Raw genomic sequence first — 13108 nt, 5'->3', positions numbered from 1 at the left:
CTCTGATAAAGGGATCCATCCTTAAAACCCTTGTTTCTGACTCTGCGTCCGCCGGGAGGTTTTTGACCCCCAATTTTTTTTTTTTGCCGCTTTAGCTAGCATTTCGCTAGCTAAGCGTATGCTTTAGGTTGCTCCGCTCCCCCCCATGCCCGCGGATCGCCGCCGGCTATACGTACCTCGCCACGATCCCACGAAGAGCGCAGTTTCCCGATCGGCTTCCGGCGTTGCTATGGCGACGATCGGAGCTGACGTCAGCCGCAATCCCGATCGCCGCCATCGCGATGCCTGAAGCCGATTGGGCGGCTGCGCCTGCGTGGGAACGCTGGGGGGGGTGCGTATCCCGGAATTAACTGCGGGCGTTTGCGGGGGACCAGAGCAACTTTGTGCATACGCTTAGCTAGCGAACCGCTAGCTAAAGCGTATTGCACCAGTTTCTTTGTTTTTTTAAGTCCTGGGGCCATGTGATCCTCAGCGGCGGCTACCCCGTGTGTAGCACGGGGTTACCGCTAAGAAAGGTTAAGATCAGGTGTTTTTGTGACTACACTTATCGGTGTGACGATGATGATGTTCACACTTTATTTATTTATTGTATTTATAAAGCGCCAACATATTACGCAGCGCTGTTTTATGACACTTACAAGGTGGGCCCCCTGGCTGTCGGGGTCACCAGGGGCAGGCAAGAGAAAAACATTGAGGGGGCCCATTAACATTTTGCTCTGGGGCCCCCTGATTTTTAGATACACCCCTGCTTAAAGGATACCCGAGGTGACATGTGACATGATGATAGACATGTGTATGTACAGTGCCTAGCACACAAATAACTAGGCTGTGTTCCTTTATTTCCTTTCTCTGCCTGGAAGAGTTAAACATCAGGGATGTAAGTGGCAGTTCCTGTCCTAGTCAGGACTACAGTGTGACCCTCACTGATTAGTAATTACAGCCATAAACCCTTTCCTAGCAGAAAATGGCTTCAGAGAGCAGGAAAGAGATAAAGAGTCAATACTGCACAAATTTTAGCTCTGGAATACTTCAATGAATGTGTCACACAAATAACCATGCTGTGTTCCTTTTTTTTCTTTCTCTGCCTGAAAGAGTTAAATATCAGGTATGTAAGTGGCTGACTCAGTCCTGACTCCGACAGGAAGTGACTACAGTGTGACCCTCACTGATAAGAAATTCCTAACTATAAAACCCTTTCCTAGCAGAAAATAGCTTCTGAGAGCAGGAAAGAGATAAAAAGGATCAATAGTTCACCGATTTTAGCTCTGGCATACTTCAATGAATGTCACTGAGCAAAAACAATAAAACAGTTAAAACTTAAGTAAATTTAAACATAAAATAAAACAGTGGAATATCTTAAAAAGTCATTTTTAGGAGAAGGAAGATAGATACAATCGTTTATTTCATTAGTATATTTGCGCCTCGGGTGCCCTTTAAAGCAATACTGAAGCAGCATAAAAACAATGAGTTAGATACCTATGGAAAGGCGGCATATACATACTGTACATATGCTAACTGCGTGCTAATGTGTGGAGAGGTTATCTTCTTTCTTCTGAATCCTCTTCTGTCCTATTCCCCAGGCCACGCCCATCTAACGGACTTCAATGTGGCGACAATAATCAAGGATGGGGAAAGAGCTACTGCACTAGCTGGAACCAAACCATACATGGGTAAGTAGAACTATCAGATGGTCATAGCTGTATAACTCCGCCTATCGCCAGGATTTCCGGTGAGATGTCTGGGGTGGGAGACCTCTGTAGTTGAAGTTAATACAAAGAATAAAGTGGAGAGCGAAGCTGGAAACCGCAACAAGGTGAAATATAAAAGCAAAAACAGGTACTTACCTAGGTAGAGGGAACAGGGCAGGCTGTAGACTTTTTGCTAGTGATGGTCAAGTAGATGCAAATAACTTTGAGTTTATGCAAATGTTTGCAAATTTTGTATGCACAATTATGCAGCTTTAAAATGAACCAATCAAATTTTACCTCAGCAGGATTTGATTGGTTCATTTTCAAGCTGCTTACATTTGCATAAACATTTGCGCAAACTACTTTTTGCTGCCTGAAGCAATGTCCTGACGATGCCCCTGTGTTGTAGTGACCGGTGATATCATTTCCTGCAGGAGGAGTTACAGGTTATGTCATTTCCTGCAGGGGAGTAGCTGTTTCTCATTTATTTACAGTGTTCAGGAGAAAAGAACAGTCCCCACAAGTCCTGCAGCCTATCCTTGAGCTAATTTACCCAAAGGCCATACAGAGGGGGAGCCATAATGAGGACAGGCTAGGGACAAACTAGGCCCCACCTCCTCCTAGGCACCTCCTTCTCCAGCAGCATTGTGGCTCCTGTAGCAATGCCACCATTAATTTGGGGGCATTAAAGCTTTTTAACCAGTGTCAAAGGGAATAACGGACATCACATGCTCAGTTCAACCAACCTTCATGCTGTACTTTTGAGTCAGTACAATAGCTGTGATCAAAGTGTGGCTAGGCATCATTTCAGACCTTATAGCAATCTCTCACTGTGAGGTGATCATTTGTGCTGCATTTGGTTTCATGGAGAATGCTCTTTCTACTGATGCCTAATCTCAATGCCCCTACTTATAAAAAAAATCCCCATGGTAGCCGATATTACTATGGGTGCCTATGGAAGCACCCAAACTTTTGCAGTGCCTCTGACGCCCACATTTCCTGCTTCCATAGTTAGTGCCCCAGTACCAGGCCCAAGAGAGTGAGAACCAGAATTTTATCATGCATGATGGCCCAAGAGGGTCCTTGAAATGTACCTCCTATGGGGTCCACAACGTTTTTATGGATTGCTACCAAACGTAAACACATACAACATTCCTTTCTATTTTTAGGCTATTTAAAACTATTTTAGTAAGAGGGTTTTTTGGTCCTTTGTAGCCGTTTACACACTTCCTAGGAGTTTTGATTCACCCTGAGCTTGCTGGGTAATCTGTAACTCTGGGTGCTTCAAGTCCTCCTCGCAGAGCCACATTAATCCATGCCATGCACAGATGAAGAGCAACCAAACCGAAACCGTCTGTATGCATGTTGGATGATTGTGGCTCTGTACAATTTACAAGCTGACACATCATTGCATTCCAGCGGTTCTGGGGGTGTGTTTAGCTTACAGGGACAACAAAAAGATGATTTGCATATTCAGCAGTGATGCATTGTGGGGGACATCATATGCTCACTCCAACCTGAATTATCACAAATACCTTCTGTTTTTAGAAGGCAAACTTTTTTGTAACTTATAAAACAAACTTTTTGAAAACTAAACTTTTTGAAAACGTTTCTCATGCTCTAAAGTGTATTTTCATAGTATACTAATTCCTTCCACCTACCCCCCCCCCCCCCCCAAACACACACACACACACACACACACACACACACTCTCTCTCTCTCTCTCTCTCTCTCTCTCTCTCTCTCTCTCTCTCTCTCTCTCTCTCTCTCTCTCTCTCTCTCTCTCTCTCTCTGTGCAGCTACTGGATAACAGGGGCCTCTATAGAAACCGCAATTAGTAATCCATTATTAAGATTATGTATGGATGTCTGCGCCTCTGACAATAACGATGTATTGCTTAATGAAGCATTGTTGGCTGTATGCAGTATTATGATGACCCTCCTATTATTGCGTGGAGAGCGTAGAGGTCATATCCGCAGTCTGCGCAGTCCACACTGCAAACTTGTTATTATTCTATGCAAATGAACAGCAGCCTCTTTCGCTGTGGATTGAAATATTTACTCTGCGGATGGCCAAGCTAGATTGATAATCAGAATAGCCCCCCTTTCCGTGGCCCCTGTAGAAGCAGTGACAGTACCTGTACCCTTGTGCTGCACTCACCATGCTCTGATACAATCTGTACAACTAGGCCAGGAGACGACGCTTCATCTGCAGCGCTGTGACAGAGTGCTGACTCTGTACATATTCTTGGCATGCGGCAAAGATATAATCACAGTACATCTCAAGTGAGACTGGAAAGAGAGAACCTGGTAACGCAGGTAATGGGTTTGGCAGACGCAGCACAGCTATATGGCCTGGATGTTGTTTAGTCGGCCTCCGGGCTACGGCTCAGGTGGATCGCACAATGCGACTTGAACACGTCTTTCCAAGGCGTTTTTTCAACAGTACGAAGGGGTATCAGAAAGTTTTTAGGATCACCCGGAAGTTGTTATGGTATATGGATGAATGGATGAAATTTTGTCAGTGCCTTCATTATTGATGATCGAAACCTGCTAATTACGATGACATGAAATTAGGCATTGGTGTAGGGCAGGGATGTCAAACCGGTCCTTTGAGGGCCGAGGTCCTCACACATTTTTGACAAAGCTCAAATTAATTGATTGGTCTGAATCAGGAAAGGTGTGGTCCATCAGGCAGAACACATTAATCTGGCATGGATCTGGAGCTCGACACGTGGTGTAGGGGATCGGTTAGGGTTAGGCATCTGTGAAGGGGGGGGGGTTGGTTAGGGTTAGGTATCGGTTGGGGAGTTGGTTAGAATTAGGCATTGGTGTAGGGAATCAGTTAGGGCTAGGCATCTTGGGAGGACGGCGGGGTTTTTAAAGGCCTCATTCAGACTATATGTGCTGCCGTGCGCATTTCGGCAACATGTATAGTGTGTAACATGCCGGGACGGTGTGCTATTGCACTGCTGCAGGCATTTTTTGGGAATCGCAGCACAGATCCATTCGCTGTAGTGAATGGGATCTGCAGCACAGCGCATAGTAGTGCAGATGGTGTACGGTCGTACGCGTTGCGTTCCGATCACACGGCCATCTTCGTTTAGTGATGTGAACGAGGCCTTAGGGCTAGGCATCGGTTGGGGAGTTGGTTAGCATTACGCATTGGTTTAGTGGTAGGTTAGGCATCTTTGAGGGGCTTTGGTTTGGGTTAGGTATCAGTTGTGGAGTCTGTTAGTATTGGGCATTAGTTTAGGAGAACGGTTAGGATAAGGCACCGGTGGGACCGGGGGGACTGGGTGGTGTTCGCTTAGGTTAGATCGGTTAGGGTTAGCCACCTGGGGGGGCGGGGGATTGGTTAGGCATTGGCTGGGGAGTCTGTTAGACTTGGGATTTGGTGTTGGGTTAGGGCATCGGTTGAGGGATGGTTCATGTCAGAATAGGGTTAGGTTTAGCGATAGAAAAAATAGGTCAATTTTTTAGATTTATTACTATTGGAATTGCCACTGCCCAATAGTACAATGTTAGTAATTTTACAGATATTCTACTAGTGGATATTTCCATTGCCCAAATGTTTCTGTATGCTGCTCAGCATGTTATCCCAGCGTTGGTGTTTTACAAGAACAGCCTAATCCTCCTCGGTGAACGTTCGGTGTGATTTTCATGTGCAGCAGGTTAGGCTGTATGATGGATGCAGTTTGTATGCACCATAAATGTTCTGTTCTTTTTAATCTTCCAGCTCCAGAGATATTCCAGTCTTTTGTCAATGGGGGAACTGGCTACTCGTTTGAGGTGGACTGGTGGTCATTAGGAATCATGTCATTCGAGCTACTCCGGGGTTGGGTAAGATTTGGCCTTACAGTTCTATAGAATAACATCCCCTGGAGGCTTCTGCTTTATCCAATCAGCAACCACCTCTCATTCTATGGAAAGGTTCTTTCAGCGTGTTAAAGGAAATCTAAAGTGAGAAAAATAAGGAGGCTACCATATTTATTTCCTTTTAAACAATACCGGTTGCCTGGCAGCCCTGCTAATCTATTTGGCTGCAGTAGTGTCTGAATAACATCAGTTAGATCTGACAATAATATCAGAAACATCTTGTCAGATCTGACAATAATATCTGACAATAATATCAGAAACACCTGATCTGCTGCATGCTTGTTCAGGGGCTATGGCTTAATGTATTAGAGGCAGAGGATCAGCAGGATAGCCAGGCAACTGGTATTGCTTAAAAGGAAATAAATATGGCAGCCTCCATATACCTCTCACTTCAGTTGTCTTTTAAGTTTTGAAGTTACTTAAAGTAAATGACAACCAGGTCTGGCCACCATATTAAACTCCTCCCTTATTTCTTCCAATATAACCCAACTGACTGCATAAGGCAGGGGTCTCAAACTCGCGGCCCGCGGGCCATTTGCGGCCCTCGATACAATATTTTGTGGCCCTCGCCGGCAAAAGCTTCCTTATAGTTCGCTTCAGTGCTCCCAAGTAATCCGCCGCATCCCCACCGCTAAACGAGGGCTGCAGAGACCCCAAATCGCCCGGGGGGCAATCCGCCGGCATTTCCTGGAAGGGGCAGAGCTTTCAGCTTCAGCTCTGCCCCTCCTGACGTCAATCGCCGCACGGATCGCTGCCTCTCCCCGCCCCTCTCTGTGAAGGAAGAGTGAGAGGGGCGGGCAGAGGCGACGATGCGCCGCGATTGTGAAGTTCCTTATGCGGCCCAGCCTCATCCTGACTTTGCCTCCTGCGGCCCCCCAGGTAAATTGAGTTTGAGACCCCTGGCATAAGGTATTGACCATTTTAGATATTCCCTCCTGCGTTATTGATAAATTCCTCCTGAAGCCCCGGGTCTGGTGTAAATTGTGGATGATGAGGTTTGAATATGACCCCTCACCTGGCATGCTCATACTTCGGCCCATGGGTATGGGGGAGTGCCAGTCTGCGTGCTTGTTTCAGGTGTAATTGAGACACTACTGACCAAAACGATCAGCAGGGCTGCCAGGCAATTGGTATTGTTACAGGGTACGGTTCCACTAGTGTGGTGTGGAATCGCTGCGGATTCCCCGCAGAGGAATTCGCATGCAGGAGCGAAATCGCATGCGGTTGTATGCGAATTTTACCGCAAATGTGTGCGAATTTAACCATGTCAGTGCCTGTGTGCATTTTCATTGATTTCATGCGAAATCGTATGCGAATTTGCATGAAAATTCGCATACAAAACCGCCATGCGAATTCCCTATTAAATACATTGTATGCAAATCGCATGCGGTATGTGCGGTGTCCGAATTCGGATGGCTCTGCTGTGCAGATTTTTCCTGCACAAGAAAACGCTCCGTTTTCCTGACAAGTGGACACAGGCTCATTGACTTTTATTGGTTATGCGAATTTGCATGCGGGGAATGCATGCGAATTCGCGTTAGGGGAAACGCACCCTAAAAGAAAATAAATATGGGAGCCTCCATGCCCCTCTCACCTTGGGTCACACCTCAGCTTCCTTTTAAAGAGACACGGAAGCGGAAAAAAAAATGATGATATAATGAATTGGTTGTGTAGTATGGATAATTACTAGAACATTAGTAGCAAAGAAAATATTCTCATATTTTTAATTTCAGTTATACAGTTGTTGTTTTTTATAACATTGCATTATTCTCTAATATTTGCAGTTTACACCCTACTCAGCATGCTAAATGATTTTACAGAGCAGGCCAGTAAACTTTTGAACTGTCCTCTGCAGAAAAAAAACAACAATTCAGTGCCAGACATTTGAGATAATAAGCTTCAGAAGACAGAGCTCTCTGCTACTTTGAAAGACGTGGAGCTCAATGGCTCTTTTGCATAGATAACTGGAGTTTCTTAACTCTTCCTGTACTGGAAACAAGATTAGGCTTACAGTATGTCTCTGCTCCTAATGTTTTATTTCTTAGCTGTACTACACATACAAATCATTATTATAATTTTTTTTTTCGCTTCAGTGTCTCTTTAAAGCTAATGGGAGTCTCTTTATTTTAAAAAAGAAACCAGATACTTACCTAAGGAGAGGGAAGGCTCTGGGTCCTATAGAGCCTTCTCGCTCCTCTCCTGGTGCCCTCGGTGCAGTGCTGGATCCCCTATTTAAATCCCCCGCTGCGGGGGACTTCGGGAGCAGAGTCCATACTGCGGACGCGTGAGCCCGAGTGCTCCCGAAGACTTCTGAAGCCTCCGTTCGGCGGCGGAGAGAGCGGGGGAGCCAGCACTGAAACGGGCATCGGGATAGGGAAGGCTCATTAGGACACAGAGCCTCTCCCTCCTTAGGTAAGTATCTGGCTTTTTTTTTTTTTAAAACAGCGGTTCCCATTGACTTTAAAGTAAACCTCTGTCCAACTACTTACAGGTTGAAGCCGGACTCATAAACGGGACACACCCGTTCCTCTAACCGTCAATCGGAGAATGGAACTATTTTACAATGAGAGAACACTGACTAAATAATTTATAAATGAATATTGTAAAAAATAGGCAATTTTATTCATAACTTTATTTTCTCTAAAGTTCCTCTTTTATCAATACTGTTCAGTTTAGAGGTAGGTGGTGGGAGTGGCTTGTCTGGACAGGAAGGCGTGGTCTCAGGGTCCTGCCTGAGTCTCGCGGCATAAATAGTTGCATAGAGGTTCAGGATTGTCAGCCACAAAATCAAATTCCATTTACTCACTGCTCTGTGTTTATTATGCAGCCTGCAACCTGATCCTGCAATGCAAGCATTCCAATATAATCATAAATGTTTCTGCTGGGATGAATCTTATCTGTCAGACTGGCTCTATTTGGTACATTGCCAATGAGAGGGAAGCTTGTTATCTCACCTCCCACATTCCTGCTCCTCACTGATTGGCTGAGATCAGTTCAGTGTGAAGCTCCTGAAATGCAATCTATGCTGTGCTCACATGTGTTTACAAAGCAAGCTAGCTTTGCAATTTCTAGGAGAGAAAAAAAGAGTAAGGGAGGAAATGATATCAGGATTGGCTTCAGTCAGAAGCAGTAAAAATGGAAATGCCTGCAACAGTTTTCTGTTTATTTACTATACATAATTCACTGAAATCAAAATGTGAACAGTACAATACGTATGTTATGTAAGTACAAGTATTTATCTACTTAATTATGTATGTTTTTTTCCTGGGATAATATGGCCGACCCTGCTGCTTTAAGACACTTCTTTTTAGATGAATGACAGTGAAAAACTTAAAGTGAACCAGAGACGAAGCACCCTCATGTATTTTACCGTATATATCAGTGGAAACATTAGAGAAAACACCTACCCTGCTCTCTGTTTAATTCTTCACTGCTCAGTCTGCTTGTTACCAGCCCTGATAAAATCCCCGACTGAGCATTCAGTCTGGCTTTGCTCAGGAATCACTATAGCTGAGTCTGTCTTCTCTGATGTCTTTTCAAGCCCAAGCCTGCCCCCTTCTGGCTCTGCTATAATGACTCGGCTATAATGATTCCTGAGCAAAGCCAGACAATGCTCAGTCCGGGATTTTATCAGGACTAGTAACAGGCAGGCTGAGCAGTGAAGAATTAAACAGAGAGCAGGGTAGGTGTTTTCTCTAATGTTCCCACTGATATATATATGGTGAAATACATGAGGGTTCTTTGTCTCTGGTTCACTTTAAGCCCTGTTCACACTGCATGCGTTTCCAGCCGCGTTTTGGAAACGCGTGCAGGAGGCAGACACGCACGACATCAGACAGTGCATAGAGTGCGGTCCAGGAACGCATGCTGCATGCATTTTTTGAAAAAACGCGTGGCTGTCCCATTCACTTTTCAGTGATGGAATCGGCCACGCAACGCACACAAACGCGGATGGCGTGCGTTCGCATGCGTTGCGTTCCGCACGCATGGCCATCCGCGTTTGTGATGTGAACGGGGCCTTAAGCTAATATTCACACTGTTCTGATATTTCATACATAAACAATGTGTCTTTATTTCAGAGGCCGTATGACATCCATTCAAACAGCCCAGTGGAGTCTCTGGTCCAGCTATTCAGCACAGTCACTGTGCAGTACTCATCAGTCTGGTCAAAAGATACGATTGCACTGTTACGGAAGGTACTCTTTATATTTGCATTGTTTTGTTTTTATGGTTAAAGTGTACCTGAGACCTCTCTTATGGGGGTATCTATACTTACTTGGGGCTTCCTTCAACCTCATCCGGTCCCTGGGCGTCCTCATTGTCCTCTGCGTTACCTTATCCCCCCGGTAGTATGGCCAGTAGAGGCCAGTCGTACTCTTCTGCGCACCTGTCCACAGTGCATATTTAAGGCCTTGTTCACATTGCGTTCCGTTCGCGTGTCCATCCGCGTTGGGCTGGTTTTGAGGCGTCTTTTGTTTTTCCCGATTCCCGGCGCTTGGGTGGGCGATTCGTTTTTGTGCTTAGCGGTTTTCTAAGCGTTTTTTTACAAGTGGTTTTGTAATTCACTCCCTGACATAAATCAGGGGGTGAGTTCTTTGACTCGGAAAAGAATAAATACAATGTGTTTATTCTTAAAAACGTGAACGCAATCACTACACAAAGCGATTTTGTTTCTCCTATACTGTCCATTGAAGCGGAATCGCATCAAAAATGGTCCATGCGCCGCTTTACTGAACGAACAAGCACGACCTGCGCTGATATGAACCTTCTCATAGACATTCATTCTCCACACAGTTTGGGGTGATTTAAAAAAAAAACCCGCGTGTAAAATAACAAACAAAAAAAAAAAACAGAAAACGCCTGAAATGTGAACAGGCTCTAAAGGATACCTTCGCACTTAAAATATCTAAAAAATGACACCTACTGTGTGTGGGGAGTTGCGCAGATACTTACCGCACCTCCCGTGCCCCGGTGTCTCTTTCCGTTCACCGGTAATTAGCCACATTCTTTACATCCTGGTCTGTGCCCTCTGACCTGGACATACTATGCTGCTGCCCATGTGCAGTATGTCTGCTTGTGCTCCTTGTGATTGCACTCCCTGGCGACACCATGTGATGTACGCGCACACTCCCATCACACCACCTACTCAGAGCGCTCCACCCCACGCATGCGCAGTATGTCTGCTTGTACTCCTTGTGACTGCACTCCCTGGCGACACCATGTGATGTACGCACACACTCCCATCACACCACGTACTCAGAGCGCTCCACCCCACGCATGCGCAGCGGGTTAGTGGGCACCAACCACAATGTAAAGAATGGGGCCAATTACCGGTGAACGGAGGGTGACACCGGGCACGGGAGGTGCGGTAAGTATCTGCACATCTCCCCACACTTGCAGTAAGCATCATTTTTTAGATATTTTAAGAGCTAAGGTATCCTTTAAATATGCGCTGTGCATTGGGGACAAGTGCTTGTATGTAAAGTTTTTGTTTTTTTGGTTGTTTTTTTTTTACAAAAGAGGATGTACAGCTACTATGTGCTCCATGTTTCAAAACCAGTTTCTGCTGATAAGCGGTGAGGAAATGTGATAATTCATTACTGCCATCTACTGGTGAAATATGATTAATGCAAATCAGACAGGTTTCCCATTTAAAGGGAAACTGAAGTGAGAGGACTACTGAGTCTTCCATAGAGGCTTCCAATAGTGTCTAAATCACACACCTGAAACAAGCATGTATGTTAATCCAGTCAGAAACCTCTGATCTGCATGCTTGTTCAGTGTCTATGGCTAGGGGTGTTAGAGGCAGAGGCTCTGCAGTGCAGCCAGGTAATATGCATTTTTTTTTTAAAGGGAATAAATATGTCGGCCTCCATATTCTCCTCACTTCAGCAGTGCATTAAAGAGAACCTGAGGTGGGCATTTAAAGAGACACTGAAGCGAAAAAAAAATTATGATATTATGATTTGTATGTGTAGTACAGCTAAGAAATAAAACCTTAAGATCAGATACATCAGTCTAATTGTTTCCAGTACAGGAAGAGTTAAGAAACTCCAGTTGTTATCTCTATGCAAAAAAGCCATTAATCTCTACGACTTTCAAAGTCGTGGAGAGGGCTGTTATCTGACTTTTATTATCTCAACTGTTACTAAACAAATTGCCTTTTCTCTGACAGAGGAGAGGTCATTAGTTCACAGACTGCTCTGAAAGAATCATTTTGAATGCTGAGTGTTGTGTAATCTGCACATATTAGTGAATAATGCAATGTTAGAAAAAACACTATATGCCTGAAAATAAAAATATGAAAATATTTTCTTTGCTGCTAATCTTCTAGTAATTATTCATAGTACACAACCAATTTATTATATCATATATTTTTTTTCGCTTCAGTGTCTCTTTAAAGGAATACTATCGATACCCAAGTGTTCTAAAATGACAGTGTGCAAATAATGTCTAAGTAGCTGTGTAAGCATTTTCCTACTTTTCATGTTAAATATCAGAGGCAAAAGCTGTAATTTATGGAGGGTAGGATTTAGCTATATTGATACAAATCAATTGCAGAAGGGGTGTCTGCTTCAATGCTCAGCCAGAGTTGCATATCGGACTACATAAAGCAAATATCAAACATGTCAAACTCTAAAAGCAAAAACAATATGAAAAGCTGTGACAATTAGTTACATTTCCTCTGCTCTCATCAGACAGGTCAGTCAGAAACACAGGACACAGGAGCTGCAGCTGTTGGGAGCTCTCTTCTCTGTCACACACAGAGCTACACATAGAGTTCACTGATCAAGTGTGAGGGAAATTTCCCCTCTCCTCATGGCTCAGTCAGCAGTCAGTTTTGGCCTCTGTAAAGTTTGAATGTATTTTGATAACAGTAAACAAAGAAGTTGCTACTAAAATGTATACACCAGTACTTAACAGCACTTCGCAAACAATTCCTGTGTCAATTGAAAAAAATATGTGAATCAATAGTATTCCTTTAAGTTTAAAAAAGAAAAAAAAAAACATGCTACTTGATCCCAGGGGCTAGCAAGATCAGGTAGCCTCAATTACCACCACTCTCTGCCGCTTCTGTGGGCAGACATCCTTTAGTTTCACATTCAGCGATGCCTGGGGTCAGGCTGCTGCGAGCTCTGCTCTGTGTGTATCACATCACAGAGCAGAGTGCAGGGAGGCGGGGGATAGGCAGAGCTGCCCAATGAGAGCTGGGGAAGGGGCATTAGGAACGCCCCCAGTGGGCGGTTTGCGGGAGTTACTCTCCTGAAAGGGATGCCCTTTCCCTCGAGACTACAGACAAGTTGCATGTCGAGCAATTTTATGGGGTGACAGCGTGGCGCAAAGGGGGAGGGGGGCAGAGAGCAGCTCATAGGGGACATAGAGGCATGTCATAGACCCCATGTGCTGCCTCAGTTATACAATGAGCCATACCTCATGTTAAAGTGTACCCAATACCAACACAGACAGAGCTATGTATTGTCACTGATAACAACACAGACACAGCTATGTGGTCTAGTGATTTATACATCACATGTACCTCAC

General features: G+C 44.6%; 1 protein-coding gene across 4 annotated transcripts in view; it reads left to right on the top strand.

Moving 5' to 3' along the window:
* The window catches only part of STK32C (serine/threonine kinase 32C), a 375239-nt gene that overhangs the window by 349732 nt on the left and 12399 nt on the right, over window positions 1–13108 (top strand). For all 4 annotated transcript variants that reach the window (XM_068258163.1, XM_068258166.1, XM_068258165.1 and 1 more), the window contains 3 exons: window positions 1581–1670; window positions 5427–5530; window positions 9646–9762. In XM_068258163.1, the coding sequence (XP_068114264.1) occupies window positions 1581–1670; window positions 5427–5530; window positions 9646–9762 (311 nt within the window). The remainder of the gene's footprint in view (window positions 1–1580; window positions 1671–5426; window positions 5531–9645; window positions 9763–13108) is intronic.

Source organism: Hyperolius riggenbachi, chromosome 10 (assembly GCF_040937935.1).
Source record: "Hyperolius riggenbachi isolate aHypRig1 chromosome 10, aHypRig1.pri, whole genome shotgun sequence".
Lineage (NCBI taxonomy): Eukaryota > Metazoa > Chordata > Amphibia > Anura > Hyperoliidae > Hyperolius > Hyperolius riggenbachi.
This window is presented reverse-complemented; position numbering and strand designations above follow the sequence as displayed.